General features: G+C 38.3%; 1 protein-coding gene across 5 annotated transcripts in view; it reads right to left on the bottom strand.

Annotated features, from left to right (window-relative positions):
• Positions 1–21720, bottom strand: part of ptpn4b (protein tyrosine phosphatase non-receptor type 4b) — a 66503-nt gene that overhangs the window by 7571 nt on the left and 37212 nt on the right. For 3 of the 5 annotated variants that reach the window (XM_037534456.1, XM_017694629.2, XM_017694631.2), the window contains exons 12-22: positions 21363–21535; positions 20752–20820; positions 17154–17288; positions 16459–16614; positions 7471–7630; positions 6010–6093; positions 5862–5918; positions 5517–5673; positions 3990–4162; positions 332–422; positions 167–228 (exon numbers count right to left, since the gene is read on the bottom strand). In XM_037534456.1, coding sequence (XP_037390353.1) covers positions 167–228; positions 332–422; positions 3990–4162; positions 5517–5673; positions 5862–5918; positions 6010–6093; positions 7471–7630; positions 16459–16614; positions 17154–17288; positions 20752–20820; positions 21363–21535 — 1317 coding nt within the window. The remainder of the gene's footprint in view (positions 1–166; positions 229–331; positions 423–3989; positions 4163–5516; positions 5674–5861; positions 5919–6009; positions 6094–7470; positions 7631–16458; positions 16615–17153; positions 17289–20751; positions 20821–21362; positions 21536–21720) is intronic. The other 2 variants (XM_017694630.2, XM_017694632.2) reach the window with 2 other exon arrangements.

Here is a 21720-nt window from a genome sequence, read left to right as displayed (position 1 = left end):
CTGATGAGGACGACACAAACATTACACAAGACTATAGATGGTACAGACAGCTGGACATATCATATTACAAATAACCTGCAATCTTCGTTTTTTTCTAAGCCTCTTATCTCATTTGAAAAACAGCCATTTGTTTGCATTTGTAAGGTTCTTGGATGACAGTCCTCACATTGATGTAATTTGCATTGATGTAGTCCTCTGCTCCCTTCAGGACGACTCGAGTTGCATCATCTGCACAGATTAGAGAGCTTGTGCTTCAGAACGTTCTACCAATTTAAACTTCAGATACAGAGATGAGGAAAATGTCAATACAATCAGTGCTGCTTATACTTACAGGGTGAAATGTCTCGATAGCGATTTTTGGAGATGTTCTGGGGCAACCTGGCACATGACATGGACATTCCGGGCCTTTTCCGATACAGTTGCTGGACAGACGAAAAGGAGACATTAGAAATCTGGAGAGAAACTTGTAAACTAACTTTGTCCTCAGTATGGTTTGACAGTTCTTGCTGTATGTCTAATAATTTGAGACCTTACAGCCTTTAAATTGGTTCTTGTAAAAAGTCCCTGTTCATGTTTTGCGAGGGAGGCCATTCCATGTGTGGAAGTTTAACAAACATGACCACTGGGCTCCCAAGTGGTGCAGCAGTGCTCTCTCCTCAGGAAACAGGGAGTTCAATCCTTGGTGATGACACTGCCATCTGTGGCTGAGAGTCTGAGAGAGCATAGGTGACCTCGCTTCCCCTGAGTCCGTAAGGTGCCTGTCACCCAATGCAATACTAGCCAACACGGGTGTCTGTTGTAACAGAATAGCTAGATAGTTCGATAGTGTTCCCCTTGAATTATGTTGCACAGTTCTTATTGTTTTGTTATCCGGTGTCGACCAGAGGAGGATTTTTGAGTCTTGGTTCCTCTCGAGGTTTCTTCCTCTTGCTGTTAGGGAGTTTCTCCTGCTTATCCAGATTTTGTATAAAGTTAGTAAATGACAATGCCTGTTGTATATTAAAAACTAAATCTTTAAATTTGTTGAAAACAAATGGAATGACCAAAACAACGCATGTAAAAAAAATCATTCTGGTCAGCTGCCCTGTAAAAAGACGTTTAAAAAAGACAGAATTGAGACTCATCAAAATTAATGCTTGACTTTTTGAGGGTTAGCAGACTTGTTTGTGACCTTTTTCCCCTACTACACGATGTTACTTCTGGTACCATCTTTTGAAGTAATTCAGTGCTGATCAGAAACAAATATCACAGAGCACTGCCAAACCTTCTAAACAGTCTTTACCTAAATGAGTTCATAGCGAAAAAATGCTGACATCAGATTTTACCTAAAGGACAACTGAGAGATGGTCACTGGGATTCACATGAGGAAAAGTGCTGATGAGGGCAGGAAGATTTGTAATAAAGGTCTATAGAAAAATTTCCCAAACTCCAGTCCGGAGGCCTCCATACACCAGTGCTTTCCCTGATCGTCTTGATCTAGCACACCTGGTTTAACCCAGCTGCTAATTTTGAGCCCTTAATGAGCTGAACCAGCCATGTTACAGAGGGAGACAATTTTAGACTGTAGCCCTCAGGCACTGGAGTGTGAGAAACCTGCTAGAGAAACAGCGAACTCAGCAAACAGGAAACACTGGAGCATGCATCGGAACGACAGGAAATTACTGCATGTGAACAAAAAATTTGGTTTTCTGCAAGATGAAGGGCTAAGGTGTCACATAAACTCATAAAGACACAAAAGGCATTATAGTGACTAGTAGTATAAAACTCCATATATGTAAGTTACTGACTGACCGACTGATCTGTCCTTTGAGACCATGAGTCAGTAAATGCATGAGAGAGGAAATGAGTGATTCAGTGGCTGAGCGACTGCTCAAAAACAGCTTTACAGCTCTAATGCAGAAACTAATACCAGGCATTTAGGAATGGCGTCTCCACAGCCGTATCTGACCACTGCTGAGATATCATCGTGGCTTTGACCTTAAAGGACCATTTGACAGACAAGAAGTTTTAGCACAAAGTGCAAACAGAATATCTTGCTCTTTTTAGATGTGCTGCGTCTGCGCTCTACTGGGTAATCGCTAGCATTTAGCTTCCTAAACAAAACTTTGGCTTCTTTTTTACTGCAGGATCAAATGGTCCTGTGCATGGAGGATAACTGTTCCAGTGGCTTTTCCACACAGACACATAGTGCTGATAACCAGCATAGAGTAGCATGGTTAGTACTAGCTTAGCCAGCTTTCCTTCTGTTCACCACAAAACAGGTTTGATTCTGATGCAAGTTTAAATGATGCCTCAAATTGTTGCATGGCTGATGTTCGAGGGTCATAAAGCCAAAATTAAACCTGAGTTTGGAGCTGTAACATTAACTTCCTAGCTAAGCTAATGGTAGCTGGCTCCTCTCTTTAACTAACTTGGCTTAGCTAAAGTGAGCCAAACACAGCAGTACAGGTTTGATTTGACTAACTGGTGCTCTAATATCACAAGTATATATGATAAAAACATACAATCGTAAGAGCAAAGTCGACCGATTGGTGTTGGAGTGAGAGAAACCTGAAATCAAACCTGTTTCTGTAGTGTTAGGCTGCTAGCCTAAGCTAACACAATTGCATGGTGCCTCCCACTGCAGTGCAGACTCAGTTTCAGCTAACCGATGCTTAAAAACATTCTTTTAGAGGATAAAGACTCATATATGAGAGTGAACATTCGATTGACTGGTGCAGAAGTGACAGAAATAGAAAAAATAGGATTGTTCTGTGGTGCTTTGAGCTGACGCTACTGCTAATGAAGTTAGCCAACTACAGGTTCAACCCAGCACAGTACAGGCTGTTTCAGTAACCGATGCTCAAATACCACCTTTTTAAAGAGGATAAAGCATCCGACTGACTGGTTTTGGAGTTGGAATCAAACGTTTTTTTGTGGGTTCTGTGTGTGTAGGCTTCTTTTTGGATTTTCAGTCTTTTCTGGTTCTGATTTAGCAGCACAACAGATGGAAACAGTAACTAGTCTCACAAGTCTGGACCAGCATGGAATGGCACAGTTCGACCCTGAGAACCATTTGGCTTGACAGTGGAAAAGAGGCCCTTTTCCTGTCATAGTAGAGCATTTCACATCAAATCACTCTGAATGATTCTGCTTACATCTCAAGGATCTGTCAGTGGAATTCCCCTTTAATGAGTTCATGAATGAGCATTAACGAATATGCATGTGGGCTAATAAGCCATGTTGTAACTGTTTATAGTGTGAGTCAGTGTTGACATTTCACGAAAACTTGGCATATGGCATGGTGATGTCACATGTAAAGCTAGCACATGCCTCCAATCTCAATATTGCATTGTGTCCCAATGTCAAAGTAACAATAGTGTAAAGCTGCATTCAAGTTTATTAATCAAATGGAGTTATGGAATAACTGACGTTTGGGGTTAGGACCATGCCTGAAGCCCCTCTTCTTTCCAATCTAATGCTCTGTAAATTATTATCTCAACCTTCCCTTCCTTGATGAAGATTTCACAATCTCCTGACCTTGATGAGGAGCAAGTTACCAGGTACCAGTTAGTAAAAAAACACACCCCCACACAAAAAGCTCACTTCACTTATTAAAGGATGCTTCCTCCTCCTTCGCAGCTTTAATTGTTTCAAAGTGTTGCAATTAGGTTTTTTATTAGAAACCTGTCAGGAGATGACTGTTTTCTCTTTATTTTTAAGGTTCTGTCTGCAGGCATCACTTCAGAACACAGCCCACCATACATCAATGCAACATGCCCACACGGTTCCATAGCAACCACTTGCAGTGCCCCAATGCGTGCTTGTGTTTTAGAAAAGCCTAATTGTTTGAGCGTGGGAAATCTGACCCTAGATCGGCTTTAATGGGTATATTTTTCCACTTCGCAATAATTCTAGGTTATAGCAACTGCCACACTGCCATATGGAAATGCCAACCTTGAAGGGTGTGTTAATGAACGAGTGATGTAAGAGAACACCGGCTGACTCACGTCGAACTGAGCGAGCACAGAACCGCTGCTCAGGCCGTCTCTCAGCAGCTGGAAGGAAGATTTCCAGCCGTCCGGCTCAGAGTGGGACCGATCCAACCCACAGCTCTCTGGAATGAAATGGAACTCCGACTCCAAATCCAGCTTCTCCTCCTCCTCATCCACATCATAGATGGCTGTACGTGTGCAAAAGCGGTGGGGGAGACCAGCGAAAGAGTTTTAGATTATGGCAGCACTTTACAGATTAAAAAAAAAAAAAAATTCTACCATTTATAAGCAATTACACTTCCTGTGAGTGTGCATGAATTCAGACATCATTCAATCATATTCACAACATACTCCCTTTTACATTTTTGTGTACTGCCAATATACGATGTACAACGAATATACAAACCTTCGCTGTGCAAAAAAGCCTGTCCAACAAGCATCTTTTCTCTACATCATTTGTACATAGCACCTGTCATTTACATTGTATGAAAATGAAAATGACACAATAAATGGACCAATATAAATGCTTCAAAACTGCTTGGAAAGAAAATCCTTATATTACTCTTTAAATTAACTCACAGTAAAAGTGACTAAAATTATTTTACGGTAAGTATGATAAAGAATAAAGTATGCTGCACCTTTTCCAATTACTCATTCAGAAACTGTCAGATTATAATGAATAATGGGTCACACTTTATTTTACGCTCTGCTTCTTAACAGTTAATGAACTACTAGTACACAGTAAATGGAAACATACGCTGTGAGCTTAGAAATGTGTTACATAATGAAATGTGTATACATAATAAGGCCTTCTGTAAATTAGCTATGTATTTTCTGTAAATTAGTTATTAGTTTGTTGACTCATGTGTTAAATGTTAAGTAAATAGTAATCTTTCAGTTGCAAGCACATTTGAAATGCCTTTACTTGACATGTTAATCACGGAATATAAATAGTTCATAATTATCTGAATGCACAATGATCAACTATGTTGTAGTAACTGCTAGTAAACAATCACATTTCAGCATACACATATGTCATCTGTTCTCAGTATGTCTGTATGCTGTTAAGCAGAACTCAATCGTCTGACAACTAATTCTAGACTTAACAGATTAGTAGGCCACTGTATTACTGTATATAGCTATGAACTCTATGACCTAATGTCCATTCTTAACAGTGTAACTTACAGGAAGTTTCTGTAAAAATGAAAAATCTCATAATTCCCTGACAGCTCTACAAAATAAAAATGGGGAACTAAGGAAGATTGTAATTCATTAGCTTTTAACTCATTAGTCAACAAACACTAAATAACTCATTTACATAAGACTTTATTCAGACATAATATAAATGCATTCCTAAGCTCGCTCACAATGTATATTTCAATTTATCAGGTCATTGTTAATTGCTTGCTCATAGGTTTTTAAGAAGCTGAATAATATCCTACAATTAGTTCAAGTTCAAACTGATAACCTATATCCTACTATTCACTGAAATAGCAGCCTAGTGATATGTAATGAGAATATAAGCAGATTGGTTGCCCTCACCATTGGGTCTGACTAGAAGAATGAGCTCTCCTGATTGGTTCTCGCAGCTGGCTTTGATTAGCATAACCACGTCATCATGTGTGTAATCAGAGATGTCTCTCCCATTGATCAGCACCACCTGGTCACCCTCGTTAAGACGTGGCACGCACAGGTCAGCCTGAGAGAGGTTATAATAATCATATAAGCAAACACTCATAAGAACTTTACAGCACTGCAACTTTAACTGAACAACTGACATTGCGAATAGAACTTAAACAGGACTGTTTCTAACAATGACAACACTTGGCAGAAGCTTTGTCATCAGCAGTTTTACATACAACACTGAGCTGCAGGACTTGAACCTACCGCAGTTCCAGGAGCCACACGGGACACAATGATTGGCATTCTTTGATCAGCACCACCCTGTGGAGGGATAAGGAGACAGAAATGGTGACAGAAATAACCACAGACACTTCACTATTTTCTTAAAGGTTTGGTGTGAATGGGAACACACCTTGACGTTGAATCCAAAACGTCCATTTTCATCTGGTTTCATTTTAATCAGGACAAGGTTGTCATGTGGAACCGCACCATTCTGCTGAGGGACGAGAATGAATCACACATATGCATACACAGTGATCCTCCTATGTACAGTACAGTACATTGTGTATTTGTAGTTTAATTTTCAGTACAGTACAGAAACCACAAAACGCTAAAATGACAAAACAATAAATGAAAGCAAGGATGCACCAAAAATGCTTTTTGGTCGAAAGACTAAGTAGGTTTGCTATAAAGTGTTGAAATCAGACACTTCGAACATCTAACATGGTCCACTGCAGCTGGTAGTGAACCTTTTACATTTAGGAAAAATGAAGCATTTCAAATCAAACCACTCTGAATGACTTTATTTGCATCCTAATGATTTATTCATGGAGAAATAAAAAAATAATCCAGGGTGTAATGGTATGTAGTCTGAGTGAGTCAGTGGTGGCATTTTAGAAAAACTAGCATATGGCAAGGTGATGTCACATTTTATCTATAGTTAGCTTATGTCTCCAATCTACTATTGCATCATACCACAGTGTCGAGAGTAACAGCAGCGTGAAACCACATTCAAATCTATTAACCAAAACAAGCACGTCGGTTTATTAGATCCCGCTGAGGTTTATGGCTGTTTCTTCTCGAAATGCCAAACACTACAGTGACTTGCTTTCTAACGAGGATCTGGAGGAACTTCAGACTGCTAGGTTTCAAAGCATAGCCACATGCTTTACATTTTAAAAGCATAAAAACAAGAAGTTTAACCTTCATTATAGCTATAATTTCTGTAAACGCTGGAATTCAGATGTTACTGGGAAACCATAGTTTATTATATTTTCATAATTTTACAACCTTTATTATTCAATATTATTTAATGCGCTATTTAGAATTAAATGAGTCCTCAGGCTCTCCAGTTCTCTTCCCAACATGGCGTGCCTTTAAAGCACGTCAGCATTACGATTTTGGTTTCCAACAGTTATAAAAAAAAGAAGATAAAGTGATTACTGTACTGCATTACGTTTGGTTTGGTCTTTTATTAGAAATTTAGTGCACCTCTTTTATTTATTTTTTATTTATTTCTCAGTTGAATTATATTTCAAGGTTAAACTTAATAAAAAGTTCAATAAATGCATGATGTTTCCATAGTCAACGTTAAGCAATCGCAATTTCAGTATTGACCAAAACAATCCTGTTTATGATTTTTGCCATAATTGAGCAGCCCTGGTCAGCATTATTTAAAAAAATGGATTTATGTATTTTTATTTATTTAAAAGCATAAATAAAATAGCAAATTACATATAAAAGAACACTTTCTTTCAGTTTTTTTTCGTGTCCTGAAATTTGGTGTCCATCAGGAATTTTCATTTTGGTCCACTACTAAAGAACATCTAGCCACTTCTGGGCAAAGCACTATTTATAAGTGAGGATGTCTCACCATGCTCTTGTCCGACACCACTGGCACGTCATATAGTTCAGATGCATGGTCATCCAGCTCCGATTCAGACCGTGATTGTGAGATGTGGCTCACGAGGTTCTTCCTGGACTGCTTTGGGGGAAGTGCGGGTGGCTGGCCATCTGCAGCGCTGTCTGGGGACCTGCAGAGCAGTGAAACAGAAATAATTGCAACAAGGGTGATGCATGTGAGCCATGCACCTTAACACTTTCTCAAACTGATAAACAACAACAGCACTTGTTCTGTGCCTTTTGTGACGTAATTCTGGAGGTCACTCTATTCTAAATGGTCACTTGACCTGAAATCAACTGACCATTTTTACATTGTTAGCTCATGCCCTTAATGTTCTAGGAGTAATATGAATAATCATACCACATCATTTAAGACAAAACTTTTCTCTATAACCTTTGACTGAAGTATAGTGTATTTTGCTAGCATTAAAAACATCTGATGTTCAGCAGTGGAAAAAAGTAAAAACAACCAGTAATATCATGTTTAAGCTCCCCCGATCCATCCTCACCCATAACTGAATATACTTCATGTTGGCTTTAATGGTTGTAAAACAAAAGGGAAAAAAATCTATTAAAATCCCCCACCTGGGTAAACACCCTACACTATACCAATAAGAGTCCTTGGGCAAGACTCCTAACAACACCTTCGCCTACTTGTGTAAAATGATCAAATTATAAGTCGCTCTGGATAAGAGCGTCAGCCAAATGCCATAAATGTAAAATGTAACAAATCACAATTAAATACACAAAAACTGGATTAAAAGAAATGAATTATTTTAAGCCCTTGTGATGAATCAAGCCCTTAAAAAAACAAGGACCACTGAACTGGAAAGCTTTTACTAGAGCCAATCAATTATGAAAACAAAGCAACTATAGCAGCTTGGAGGACCAAACTTCCTGGGTGGAGTCTAGACTGAAACCATGACTAGTGACATACCAAAATGAAAAGTCTTGAGTGAAACCAAAACTGAAATTTAGTCAAAAATCTTTCTGTGGATAATTTCAGCTTCACTTATGCTTTTGAATTAACTTAATAATGTAGATGCTGCTTCAAAGTTTATTTTTTTTGTTTACTTACATTTTTAACAGCTTGTTAATTAATATTAAATCTTCAAATGAAAATTACATAAATGTAGTAAGTCATGGCATCTACAGCCCAGGGTGCCTCCTATATAACAGCATATGTGAATACAGCAACAGCTTCAACATAAGACGTAAAAATAATTATCAGCAAAAGATATTCAGTTACTTAGTACTATCATTATTTATGTGAGTGCCTTTAAAGAAAAATGAAATCATTTATTGCTAAAAAAACATTAACAAAAAACACTAAAACTCATTAAATGCTGCTGCTGTTGACCATTTTACCATTTCGCTTATGAGCTTCACTGTTGAAACAGTGGTATTAATCATTATTGTTCATTTTCATTGACATTCAAATGATCATTTGAATAGCATTTTGACTCTTCACTGTACACATATTTAATCTTGGCCTTTTTTCTCCTTCCACAGCAACGTCACTTTCGTCAAAAAATTTTGGTACATCACTATAACATACAAAAAGGAATTTAACATAATGGTTATCAGTCATAGTTTTATATAATCTACATAATCAGAATTACCACTGAAAGACACAAAAATGCATTTGACAGTTTTAGCTAATTAGATGTGCAGGAGCTATTACAGCTACACTGGCACAGAAAACACAATTTCAAATTATTATTGTGAACGGTTTGTGAGCTGTACTTGGACGTGGGTGTGTTGGGATGTGTTTAGATGCAGCTTTGTCCGTTGCTTCCTGAACAGGAGAGATAGCACACGCTGCCAGTAGCCCTCCAGCCCTCCTACAGTTACAGTTCATCCTCACACACACACACACACACGCTTGTCCTTTCTATTTATCCTCTCATTCCTTCCGTCACAGCATGTACACACACACGCACGCACGCACACACAGCCCTCCATGGTGTATTCAGGGTAAACTTTACTGGCACTAACAGGGATCGCAGTTCACGCTAATGCTGTTTATGAAACATACCAGCACGGGACTCCAGTGACGCACCAAACAACTCATCAGGGTCTAGGGTTTGGATTTGAGCCTCTACAACTAAGCCAATTGTGCATTTCTGATAAGACATACTAAACAATCTATGCTGAAACCTACGATAAGTATTATCCTATTGTAATGTTATTCTCCTGCATCAGCATTAAGGGTGTAAAGATATGCAAATTTCACAGTGTGATACTGTCATTTTTGCATCATGATACATTTTCAAGTACAGAATTACAAACGAAATGCTAACATTTAACATTGTATTTATGTTTTTTTGGTCATTCCCAAAATGTTCTTTTTTTTCAGTGTCTTCTCAAAAAAAATGCAATAACTATATAAAATAAAAAGGTAAACTACAAGGCTACATCACAATAATAAACGAGCTCAGTGTTACAAGTTTATTTGCAATCTGAATTAGTATTTTTGTATTTCTGTATAAAGTGGGCTCTGACCTTCTGGCTGAATAGAGTGAGAGGGGATTTTCTCACATGGCTCAATCACTTCACGCAAACTGCGGGACACGCGACTGAATAGAGGTGGAGTCTATATCCAATAGTAGCTGCTGAGACTTGTGCAGGCTGAATTTGGCTGCTTCCTATTTTCCAGCTTCTTACTGGAATTTTCCATTCCACCTTAAATTGAGCAGCAGTAGCATGCAACTGAAATAAACTGGTTAAGAAGGAAAAGGAGGTAAAATCAAAGCACTGATAAAAGACAATGTCATAATGAGTTGTCATTCATTCAATTCCAATCAAATACTTATTACACCCAATCAGCTACTTGCAACTAAGCAGTTTATGCAGTTACCATACACTGTTGTTGTTTACAGGCTGTCTATAAGTGGTCTTTTGTGATACATACAGTTGTGCAGTGTTGTAGGAGCACTCATGATAGCCATGATGTACTCAGACAAGCGTATCTTGATGCAATTTACTGTGATAATAAAATAAAATACTGTCATATCGCCAATCCCTAAATGAAGCATCATCTAAGAACTTGAATCCAAGCTTTAGCCCACCATTGGAAAGACGTAGCCTAAGCAACAGCTTGATGAAGAGGTGGGGGCGTTCCACTGTGTATGTGCTGGCTGCGTTCACTTACGATTCCCCACAATGCATCTGTCTATAGAATATTAGCATAACAGGCGGAGAGCATTAACTCTTGTGCCTTTAGCAAAAAGAATGGAACAGAGTCTGGCCTTGCTCTGCCGAAACACACACATACACAGCCTCATTACGAATGCTCAGATTACAAGCATGAAAGCAGCCCTGCTCAGCAGTCCACAGACAGCGCTAAGCGCTCCAGCCTCCAGGTCATTTACATAAGAAAAACAAATGCCACCAAAAAAAAACCCTCAACAAAAAAAGATGCAATGAGAGGAGCAAGAAGGCAAGAAATAATCCAACACTGCAGGCTGGGACCAAGAGATACAGGCCTGAGTGAAAGTAGCGGGTAAAACTTGGCCAAAGAAGCAAGCATCAGAAAGAAGTTGAGGAAGTTCACTAGACACTTGCGTCTTTCAGAATGACTGAGGCTGATGTTGTCGGATAAAATGCATCACTCAACTGATGCAAAGCAATGATGTACACTATATCCACAGGAAGGGTGGATGACAGGGTTGGGCTGTATAACAGTATAACTCTCAAATCCTCTAAACAGGTGTTATTTTAGTATCAGTCAGCTGGAAGCCTGTGCTGTTGTCTGTCACATTAGGCCTGTGTTTTACACGGTCTTTGTATAGATTTATTCCAATAGAAAGTAAAATCATTTGTTGAAATATGATGTGACTAGGCTGGTAACTAGCTGATGACTTGTCTGTTCATCTCAAAGACAGTCTACTGGCTCGCCACATCATCTACATTGGATTTGTGGTTTAGGTTAATACAGAACAGCAAGAGTGAGATACTGAGTGATGTCACTGTCTCTGGTGAGATCCAGTGTGTGCTAGAGTGTAGCCTTAAGAGTCCTACACATTTTTTTATAATTCTTTATTTGTTACTTCATAACAAAAACCCATCAAATAAAACAAGATAAAGAGGGGTACTGCATACTAAAATAAATAAATAATAAAAAAAAAATCTTAAATTAAAAAAAGAAAGAAAAAAAGGGGGTCACAATACATATCCTGTCACTACTCAGTCACAACAGACAGTGCCAGCTACATAAAGTAGTCAGAGGTCCACAAGTGGTTCCCATATCTTCTGAAAAATGTCTCCTTTATGTTTTAGACAGTAAGTAAGTTGTTCCTGTTGCAATGTTTCATTCATAGTTTTTTTTTAACAGACTGAGTATTGGAGGCCTTTGTTGATTCCAGTTGAGTAGGATGCACTTCTTTGCTATATGTGATATTAAGCCAATCCTCTTAACAGACATAGGATCCAGTGTCCTGCCCAGATCGGTACCAAATAGGTACCATATGGGTGTAAAATGTATCGGGATTTCCAGAACCTTAACCGTTAAATCATGTATCTCTTTCCAAAAATGTTTTAATGCCCCACAAAACCAAAAAACATGACTAAATGACCCTAAACATGTTTTACAGCGATGACATTTGGAGGATGTGTTAGGGTATATTTTGTTTAAACGAACTGGGGTGAGGAACATCCTGTGTAAGACTTTGTAGTTCTGTTCAATTATTTTATTGCTAGACAATGAAATAAAGACATTCTGACAAATAGTGTCCCATTGTTCATCACTGAGAACACATCCCAAATCTTTCTGCCACACACTCTTCAGTGACGTCAAAGAGGAACCATGGTTGTCTAACAAGGTACTATAAAGTAAGGAAATTTTTCCTTTCAGTGCCATAGAACTTTTCAAAATCTCCTCAAGAGTCCTATAGAGTTTTTAAATAATTTTTTGAATAATGCTTTACAATCTGAATCACAAAGCTGACTGAAAAGACTGATACCGTTGACAATAAAACCTTCTTGGCAACAAATCACATTATTGAATAGCTGGCTTGATGTGACTGAAAGGGGGGATACAGATAGCGGAGACATGAACGACCCAAAAAACTATGAAAATGCTTACTACAGATTACAGTTTCCTGTATGATACGTAAAACTGAGCTGAGTGGGCAGCAAGACCTTCGGGTGCAAGAGAACATACACTGTATTCATGGCGGAAACTTGGTGCAGTGAGATACTAGTATCTAAGTCAAAAGTGAAAAAAACATCTGCTTTTCAGCTGATTACTTCATTAACAGCTACTAGCTGTGCTTTGTAGGCGACCCAGCCAGTCTGCAGTGAAAGGAGAGGAGGGCAAAGTTCAGCTTCTCACTGGTGGACTGAAGTTCCATTTAGAGCATCATATGCCTTCAAAGAGGGGGATATGATAATTATTTATTATCGCCCACTCCTAATTCATTCACTCATCAGTGATATGAAGTTGAAGTCAGCTGTTTGTCAGCTTCTTCTTCCACCTTAAATGGAGCAGGAGTGACATTCTGGTGTTTCTGTCATCAATACTGCTGGACTATTTAAGGTGGAATGGGAAAGTTGGCTAGCTAGCTACTGAGACATTAGCATACTATTAGTTATTTTTATGCTTGTTATGAAGAAAAGGATCATAATACATTGAAACAACTTTAACCTAAGATAATACAATGCTTATCTTAATTTTTAACAGAGAAAATGCTCACATTTGTGGGTGTCTTTGGTTGCTTGTGCGGCCGTTTTGCTGGTTTCTCTTTTTTTCTCATAACACCCTGTTTGCCTCTGAAAAACCTTCATTTGGACGGCCATGTTGCCCTGACACTTCGCCCTACCCCTCTGTTTCAACAAAAATCAGGACACCCCACTCCATAGGCATGAACGCACAAAAAGGAGTGCTAAGTTGTAGGGGCAAGGGGTGAAATGGGATTGAGCCAAGTCAGCAAATGCTCGACAGGGACATGATGTGCCATGACTGTTACACACAACATATTTCACGTTTTATTTTTTCTCTAACAAGTAACAACAAATAAACAGTAATAGTTCATTAAAATGTGCAGAGATGTGTCGTCTCCAGAAGACAAATACTTTTTTCCCCACTTTGAAAATCAACTAACATGTATTTTGACCAAACATTTGCACACAACTATACATTTAAACCCTCAACAATTACTTCTCCTTTTTATGGTTAGGCATCAACAGCTTCACCCAGAAGCTTGTTTACAACACCCTGTGGTTTTCTTCGGTACGCACAAAACGAGCACTGCCAAAAACTAATATATCTGCACGCTTTAATGTAGCATGTGCTGAAAGCTGTAGTTTGAAAGGGGATATTAATATGCAATCTGGACTTTACAAGCACATTCTATTGTATATTTGTCATCTCAAAACTACAAAAAAGAAGACAGACTTCATAACGTCTGTCTCACCCGCCAGCCCACTGTTACGACCAAACAGCGTTAACCACACAAAGCTGAAGGTGATTTCCCTTCCTTGCTCAAAAGCTGACAAGCCTAGCTCGCAGGTATGTGGTCAGAAACAGCAGAAAACCACAGCTCACACCAGCAAATGTTTCCACCTAATGTGTACCACTCGAAGCTAAAATAAGCACACGCAGCAAATGCCAACAAAATGTCTCACATCGTGGAAACTCTCATGACTCAAAAATGCACTGCACAGTGTTATCCTGTTAGGTATATGTACACATATATCATCAATCACAGACACATTTCAATGTAATGTTGTCATTCAGATCTTATCATGCTTACATAGAAAAAACAAAAACTGGTTCAATACTATAAGGTGGCCTCTCAAATTATTTATTTTTAACAGGAGTGGCTGAAAATCTGCCCTGCTAATATGCTGTCCATTTTCAGATTATTTGAGTGCTCAAGCCCATAAAACTACAATATTTATAAACGTTTAAGCTAATACACGCTTATGAGGAGTGTGCTTTTCCTCCATGCTACAATATTTTCAGAGAAAGAAGGGTTTGCCCTCATTGCGGGCTTGCGTGTTAATCGGTATTACTTTTAGTGGTTTATTTGTTCCAGTCTGCTGAATGTATTGTTTGATACCTGATGTCTGAATTGAGCAGCTTATACTGAATGATTCAAAATGATACACCGTACTGTTACACTCTTATTACATATGTATTATATCATGACCAATAATATCATATTTAAAAACAGGCTACTCCAATAATATGAAGGCTTTACTGAAGGGTTCACTGTAAACACATATGCAACATATAAAGTGAAGAATATGCTATTTAAATAGTCTGTTACAAGCCTCAAGTGCTTCAAATGTCTATGTTTAAATAAAGCCAGTCTAAAGTTGTTCAAAATTACACCCCCACTAGCTGGGCACTGAAATGGAAATATTGCTAGCAGAAATTAGCATTATTGTATTGTAAGGTTACAATAATTGTAAGGTGATACTCAGGCTTCTTATACAGTGTAGATATCTACAGTAAAGACTGCTGTATAATATTATGTGTGGGTGTGAGAAAGTCATGAACTGACTGTCTCAAGGCAGCATTACAATGGCATTAATCCCTAAAATTTTCTGGCTCATTACATGCTAAGGCTTATTATCTAACTACAGGAACTTCAATGCAAACTAGTTGAGCTGTTCTTAGTTTAGTAAAGTATGTAATAAAAGTTTGGGCCTGCCAGTTGGATCTGGTCATTTAAGAGGTTAAAAATGACCGAAAATAAATTGAACTGAATTTGCTGATACCTGCAGATACCCTGTTAAAATACTTCATATTATTTCTTACAAAACAGAGCCTGATGGAAATACATTTTTAACCATATTTTAAGAGTTTAAGTATTCAAATGTTTTTAACAGGCTCTGCATAGCATGCTATTACGTTTATTTAAGCCTATTTATAATTGTTTGACCTCAGAAATAAAAGATAACTTGATTAATTATCAACAAAATAATAGCTAGATTACTGGCTAATTATCAACAGTTATAGCCCTAACACACTTATACTACAAAGACACACATATACACTAAATGGACAGAAGTACTGACCCTCTTAATTACTAAAATCAGGTGTTTCAGCCACACCCATTGCTAACACAGGGATGAAATTAAGCACATAGCCTTGATAGACGAACACTGGCAGTAGAATAGGTCGTACTGAAGAGCTCAGGGACTTCAAACATGACACTGTCATAGGATGCCACCTCTGCCACAAGTCAGTTTGAGGAACTTCTGCTAGATCTGCCCCTGCCAAATGTAAGCACTTTACTGTGAAATAAAAGCGCCTATTACTAACAACAGGCAAAAAGCAAAGCCCTGACCTCAACGCACTGAACAGCTTTGGGATAAACTAGAGCGGAGACTGTGAGCCAAGCCCTCTCGTCCAACATCAGTGTCTGACCTCACAAATGCTCTTCTGGATGAATGAGCAAAAATTCCCCACAGACACACTCCAAAATCTTGTACAAAGTTTCCCAGAAGGGTGGAAGCTGTTATAGCTGCAAAAGGTGGATCAACTCCATATTAATGGCCATGGATTTAGAATGGGATGTCATAAAAGCTCTTTAGGAACACCAGCATTATTGGCACTCCGGAGAAACTCCTTAGGTTTGGAAAGGGACAATGCACGAATATTTTTTTGCCTAATTTTATCTCACTGAAGGGTTAGATTCCTCTGATATTATCAGTGTAAGATTAAGATGAATAAAAAGATATTTTTCTCTATAGCCTTTTCTGCTCACCTTCACTAAAATGGTCATTTCTGGAGAGCACTGTTACAAAGAACGTGATACTGACTGGCAACACTAGCTTAGTCTCTTCAGTGTAAACTATAATATCTATAAAATGTAGATGAAAAAAACATTTATATGCTTAATAAGAATTTAACATTTAAACTCACAATGGCCGTTTCGACTGACTAACCCACAATGAAAATAATGAGAAATGTCACGCCTCCAGCAGCTCAGAGGGTCACACTTACGGGGTGGAGTCCAGACTGATGCTGTTAGCTTGCGTAGAAGATGCAGACTTATGGTTGGCAAAGGCTTGACATGGTGAGTCATCGATCACATGATCTACCAGGTGGCCGATGGAGGACGGCCGCACTCGAGTGCCATCCGGGGTGAAAATTGAACTGCTGCAGACAGAGGATAATGACATTTCAACATTTATGTGTCGAACTGCGTATAAGGAATCTAAATGTGTGTGTAGGTATTCATCTATGTGTGTGTGTGTGTGTGTGTGTGTGTGTGTGTGTGTGTGTGTGTGTGTGTCTAAAAAATTATTGAGTTTGTGTGTGTGTGTTTATTTGTTTTCATACATTTTCAGAACAAAAATGAGAAAACCAGAGAAAAACCTACAATGACCTACAATGCCAGGGCCAATAAAATGTTTCTGACTATGTAAAGTGCTTTTAACAAAGGTTATATTGCTCTTTTTTTTAAACCGAAAAGGAGTAAACCATTTTTTTTGGCTAATGTGTGTCAATGTGTGCCCAGTATTACCTGTAGTTTTCACTCAATACATAGTTTGGCTACACACACACACACACACACACACACACACACACACACTGACACACACATATATAGACATATGCATGCCCCACACCCTGCCATTGTATGAATAAAAATCATAAAAATCATTATACATGTGTGTGCATGTGCGAGAACTCACTGGTTGGGTGATCCTGGTGGAGAGCGGTTGGGTAAACTCTGCGTCTCCAGTCGGTCATCTGAGAGCGAGTTCCTGCTAACCGTCTCCCAGTCCATTCCACTCACCAGTCTCCTAACCAGGGGCTTGCTGGGTGACCTGAGGCCAGAGTTACACCAAATGCACTCATCAATAAAATCAAACAAACTGGTCTCAGTAAGGCAGCATATACCTCTCACACTCAGTTATGAAGGCCGCACAATACACAGTCCAATTCACTGAATTCACTCAATTTAAAGATTTGTGATATAACTGTGAAGGACTTGACCATGTCCCCTCCTCCACTATAAGTTATGCAGTTATACTCCTCCAAAGGTTTTATCTGATAAAATGTACACTTTGTTCTTCTCAGTTGAGGAATCTTTTCCTGACTTTAAAATGTAACAATTTTATATGTACTTTGCTTGCATTTTTGTGCTGATTATACAGCTCCAGCCCTAATTTTGGATTATTAAGTATTAATTTTTTGTATCCTTTGCAGTGGTTAACTGGATATCTGTTCATGAACTCTTGCAGATACTGGAATATAAAACTGCACATCCCTGGTTAGAAGTCTCAACTTAGTATAGTACTCCTGATTCCAGTCTAAATGGTGGGATTGAAATCCCTTCTCCTGCATTCTGTTCTTAACCCCCTTAAATCCCAGTCTTATTACATTCTAAGACTTATCGCTCAGTAACTACAGGGACTGCAAACTGGCTGAGCTCTTCCAAGGGTATAGAAGTGTGTAATAAAACTTTGAGCCTGCCAGTGGACCCTGGCTTTATAAGGGGTTCTCTAAAACTTTTTTCTGTTACAACAAGTTTCTTTCTTTTTTTCTCAAGATCTTGTAATATCTATTTCATTATAATGACTTACTTGAGATCTCAAGTTATTTATATCATTATTATGTCATTATTGTGATGTAAAAAACAGCATAAATAGCTATAATAGCTATATATGAGATAAAGTCCATTTTAGTATAACGATGGTGTTAATACCCCGCTTATAATTAAAGATACTTATAATTAAACACAAAATATTAATACTTGGTCCTCAGTCAACAGCTTACATTTTAAACCCCAAATATTGCAATACTACACTGTATTGACTTTTCCTTTCACCCCTATTAGTTACCAACCATAACCACACCCACCAAACAGCCAGATCAGCTGCGGGGCATATTCCCTAAACCAACCTATTTGAACCTAGGTTTAGACCTTGCTCTATGCTGAAACCTCAAAAAAAAAAAAAAAAAAAAAAAAAAATATATATATATATATATATATATATATATATATATATATATATATATATATATATATATCAAGACGCATAGATAAACTGTTCTCCTAACTAAATTAATATCAAGACAAAGCCACACCAATAAAGCTCAAACTAAAACCAATTCTCCGCTAAAACATTCTTTTAATTACTCGGAAAACAATAAAGTAGAAAACAATCTATATAGACAAACAATCAAACTGAAAAAATACCTGGTAGCAGCATAGTGTGAAAGCCTTAGTCTCAGCTTAAGTCCCAACATCATTCGCTATAGTAAAACAAACAGTAAACTCTGTTCTAAAAACAAGGGGGAGTGTCTTCTTACCACACACACACACACACACACAAACATACACCAGCCCTGGTGAAACTTCCTGTGTTTAGGCGTATCTTTCTCAGAATATTCAACCACATACATGCATGGAAAACAGCTCGAGAAGGAGGACCGCACCTCTTACCCCCATGCAACATTAGCCATTTTCTTTTTGCCTCTTCACCTGACTGTAAGTGCCTGTATGTGTAACTGTGATTTACTGTAAACATAAATGCACTGCAAATTCCACCCTCAATAACCCTTCAGAACCACAGTTTGGCAAAAAGTCAAATTTACACAATGGTCCCCTCATGTAGTCAACCAGATAAGACACGTTTTGCGGCTAATGTTCTACATGGGTAATGGTTTTAATAAAGAACACAAAGTAACTAAGGTAATCAGTTTCTTTGGCATGTTTGAATTTATAAACTCAGAAGCCAGAAGTCTACAGAACTTACGGCTTCAGGTTTAGTTTCACTTGTTCACTCATCTTACCAAGGACCACATGACAAGGCCCAAAACGTACTGATTTGTGAGAGGTACTTTCCACATATTTCAGTTTCCTTGTCCTTGTAATTTGACCATCACCAAAAGTAAGGATTTATGTAGTGCTGTCATGAACTTGAGGATTGAGGAATTGGGTCAAATCAAGCTCCAGCTGTCAGCCTTGTCTTAAGGTCACAGAACACAAAAAATGTGGAAGTACCATTTTCTATTACCCTGTTTTTTTTATTAATATTGCTTTGATAGGGCCTACTATATTATTGAGGGAGCTCTGAGTTCATTGAATCATTGAAGGTACTTCGCTCTGCATTTATTACTGAAAGATTAAGAAAAACTCTGGACATGGCTGATTCATAATTGATTAAAGACTGGACTCTGAATGGCAAGTAGTACAAGCAAATGGGCATTTTAACTAGTGATTTTATTATATTTTGCAGCTCACGTTGGAGAACCCAAGCTTTGATCTTATAACTAGTAGATCACAACACTAACTTTATACCCGGAACCGGCTAGCCAGCAAACTGTTGGACTGTGCTTCTGAAACGGAGGTCCCGCAAGCTTATGAGTTGTTCATATATTAAGTAACTTTAAAAATGTCTAAACAGAAAAGACCAATGTCATTCTTTCTCTGTCAGTTCATAGTAAAACCAGATGATTTTGAAAGATTTTTTGTTGCTGCAGTTACAAATGCAAGCTAAGACTGTACTATGCACAGTGGAAGCCATGTCAACAAAATCCAGAAACACTACCAACTTCTCTGGGCTCGAGCTTATCTTAAATGGACTGATGCACAGTGGACCATGTACTGTGATCTGACAAGAGAGTAGAGAATCGACCAGATTGTTACCAGTGTAAAGTTCTAAAGCTAGGGTCTGTCACAGTTTGGGCAAGTGATTGGGATATTAGTGGGTAACTTACACATCTGTTAAGGTCCATTAATGCTAAAAGATATACACATATTTTGGGGGAACACGTGTTGCCTTTTAGATGCCATGGACATCCGTACTTATTTCAATGTGATGATGCCAAGAAACATACTGCATGGCCGTGTAATTACATTGAGCTGGTGGATCAATACAAGAGAGGAATGACTTTTGCTACACATTTGATGGGTTCTGTTCAAGGCTATGTTAACAAGAGTCAGTTAGTATGCTGTCTAATGAACCCAGCTTTGCTGTAATCCTTTAAGATATGCGGTGTATGAAGGTATGCAACAGACAACGATTAATGGTTATCATTCACTTTAGTCATAAAGTTAAAGGAATTTCCCCTTTAAACTAGTCGTCAGTCGTCTAGACCAGAACTATTCCTCACTACCCTAAAGAAGAACATTTCAAAGCTGTATTTAAAAATCTTTATATATTAGCTCTTAACAGCTTCAAGCCAAGCACTGGTATAACATCAAAGGGACTTCTAGAATATAAGGTGCACACACTATTAAGCTTTGGTCATCAAAGTGTAGCATGTCTATGAATGTGTTACCTGGCGAACACTCTGTCCTTGACTCCTCGCTCTTTCCCGTACTGGACAGACTGTGCTTCCGTCCTCCCACTGAAAAGCAAAAAAATGTTCCTTTCAAAGCTGCTGTTTCTTTTCATTTTTAAAAGTCTTTTAATTTTCAAAGTAAAAATACATACATCTCCTCTAGAGAGAACATACTTCTGCACTTTTTAATGCTCATTTAGTGTTTTTGTGCTGAATTTAACATACTGGCAAAAAAGTGAATGTGGACTATACAAAAATGTTATATATTATGTTTTTACTTTTTTGCCCTGTTAAGCTCAGCAAATGAATAGAAGTTATTTTCCTGTAGAGGATGTGTTAACTTTTTTTCAGTTTGAACATCAATAGGACATGTCATTTGACCAGGGATCATCCTTTTTTGGTGTTTCTATTTGCCTCAATATTAGATTTAATGACTACTCATTTTAGTGAATGAAAGAAATCGTGATTACATTACGTTCCCAGTGTTGGGGTGTGATTATGGCTCTACCACACCTGATTCACCTCATAAACTTTCCAAGAAGTTGAATCAGACTAAGGGGAGGGGAAAACCCAAAAAGTTCATGAATTGCCAACCACTGTTCTCTCACCAGTAGCGGAACTTGGAGCCGAGGGTGAAGTAGTGTGCAAAGAAGCTCTTCTGCGGTGGCATGGGCCGCTCCAGTCTGAAGAAAGTGTGATGCTCTACGCAGGCCTTCCATACGTTCTTACATGCTCGGTAGTTCGCCATGCTGAAGCCCAACAGAGACTCTCTGCTCTTAATCTGAGAGAGAGAGAGAGATAGACAGAGATATTGACAAATAAGCAAGACATTTTACAGAAAACATGACAATGGCAGTGCCTTGTTTAAACCATTTGGGTTTAATAGATGCCAATCACAGAAAGCCATCATACATCAGATCAGTTGGCTTCAGTAAAGTGCCTTTTCTCATATATCTGCAAGCACAG

The sequence above is a fragment of the Pygocentrus nattereri genome, chromosome 25 (assembly GCF_015220715.1).
Source record: "Pygocentrus nattereri isolate fPygNat1 chromosome 25, fPygNat1.pri, whole genome shotgun sequence".
NCBI classification, from domain to species: domain Eukaryota; kingdom Metazoa; phylum Chordata; class Actinopteri; order Characiformes; family Serrasalmidae; genus Pygocentrus; species Pygocentrus nattereri.
Note: the sequence above shows the minus strand (reverse complement) of the source record. Positions and strands in the feature narration are given on the sequence as shown.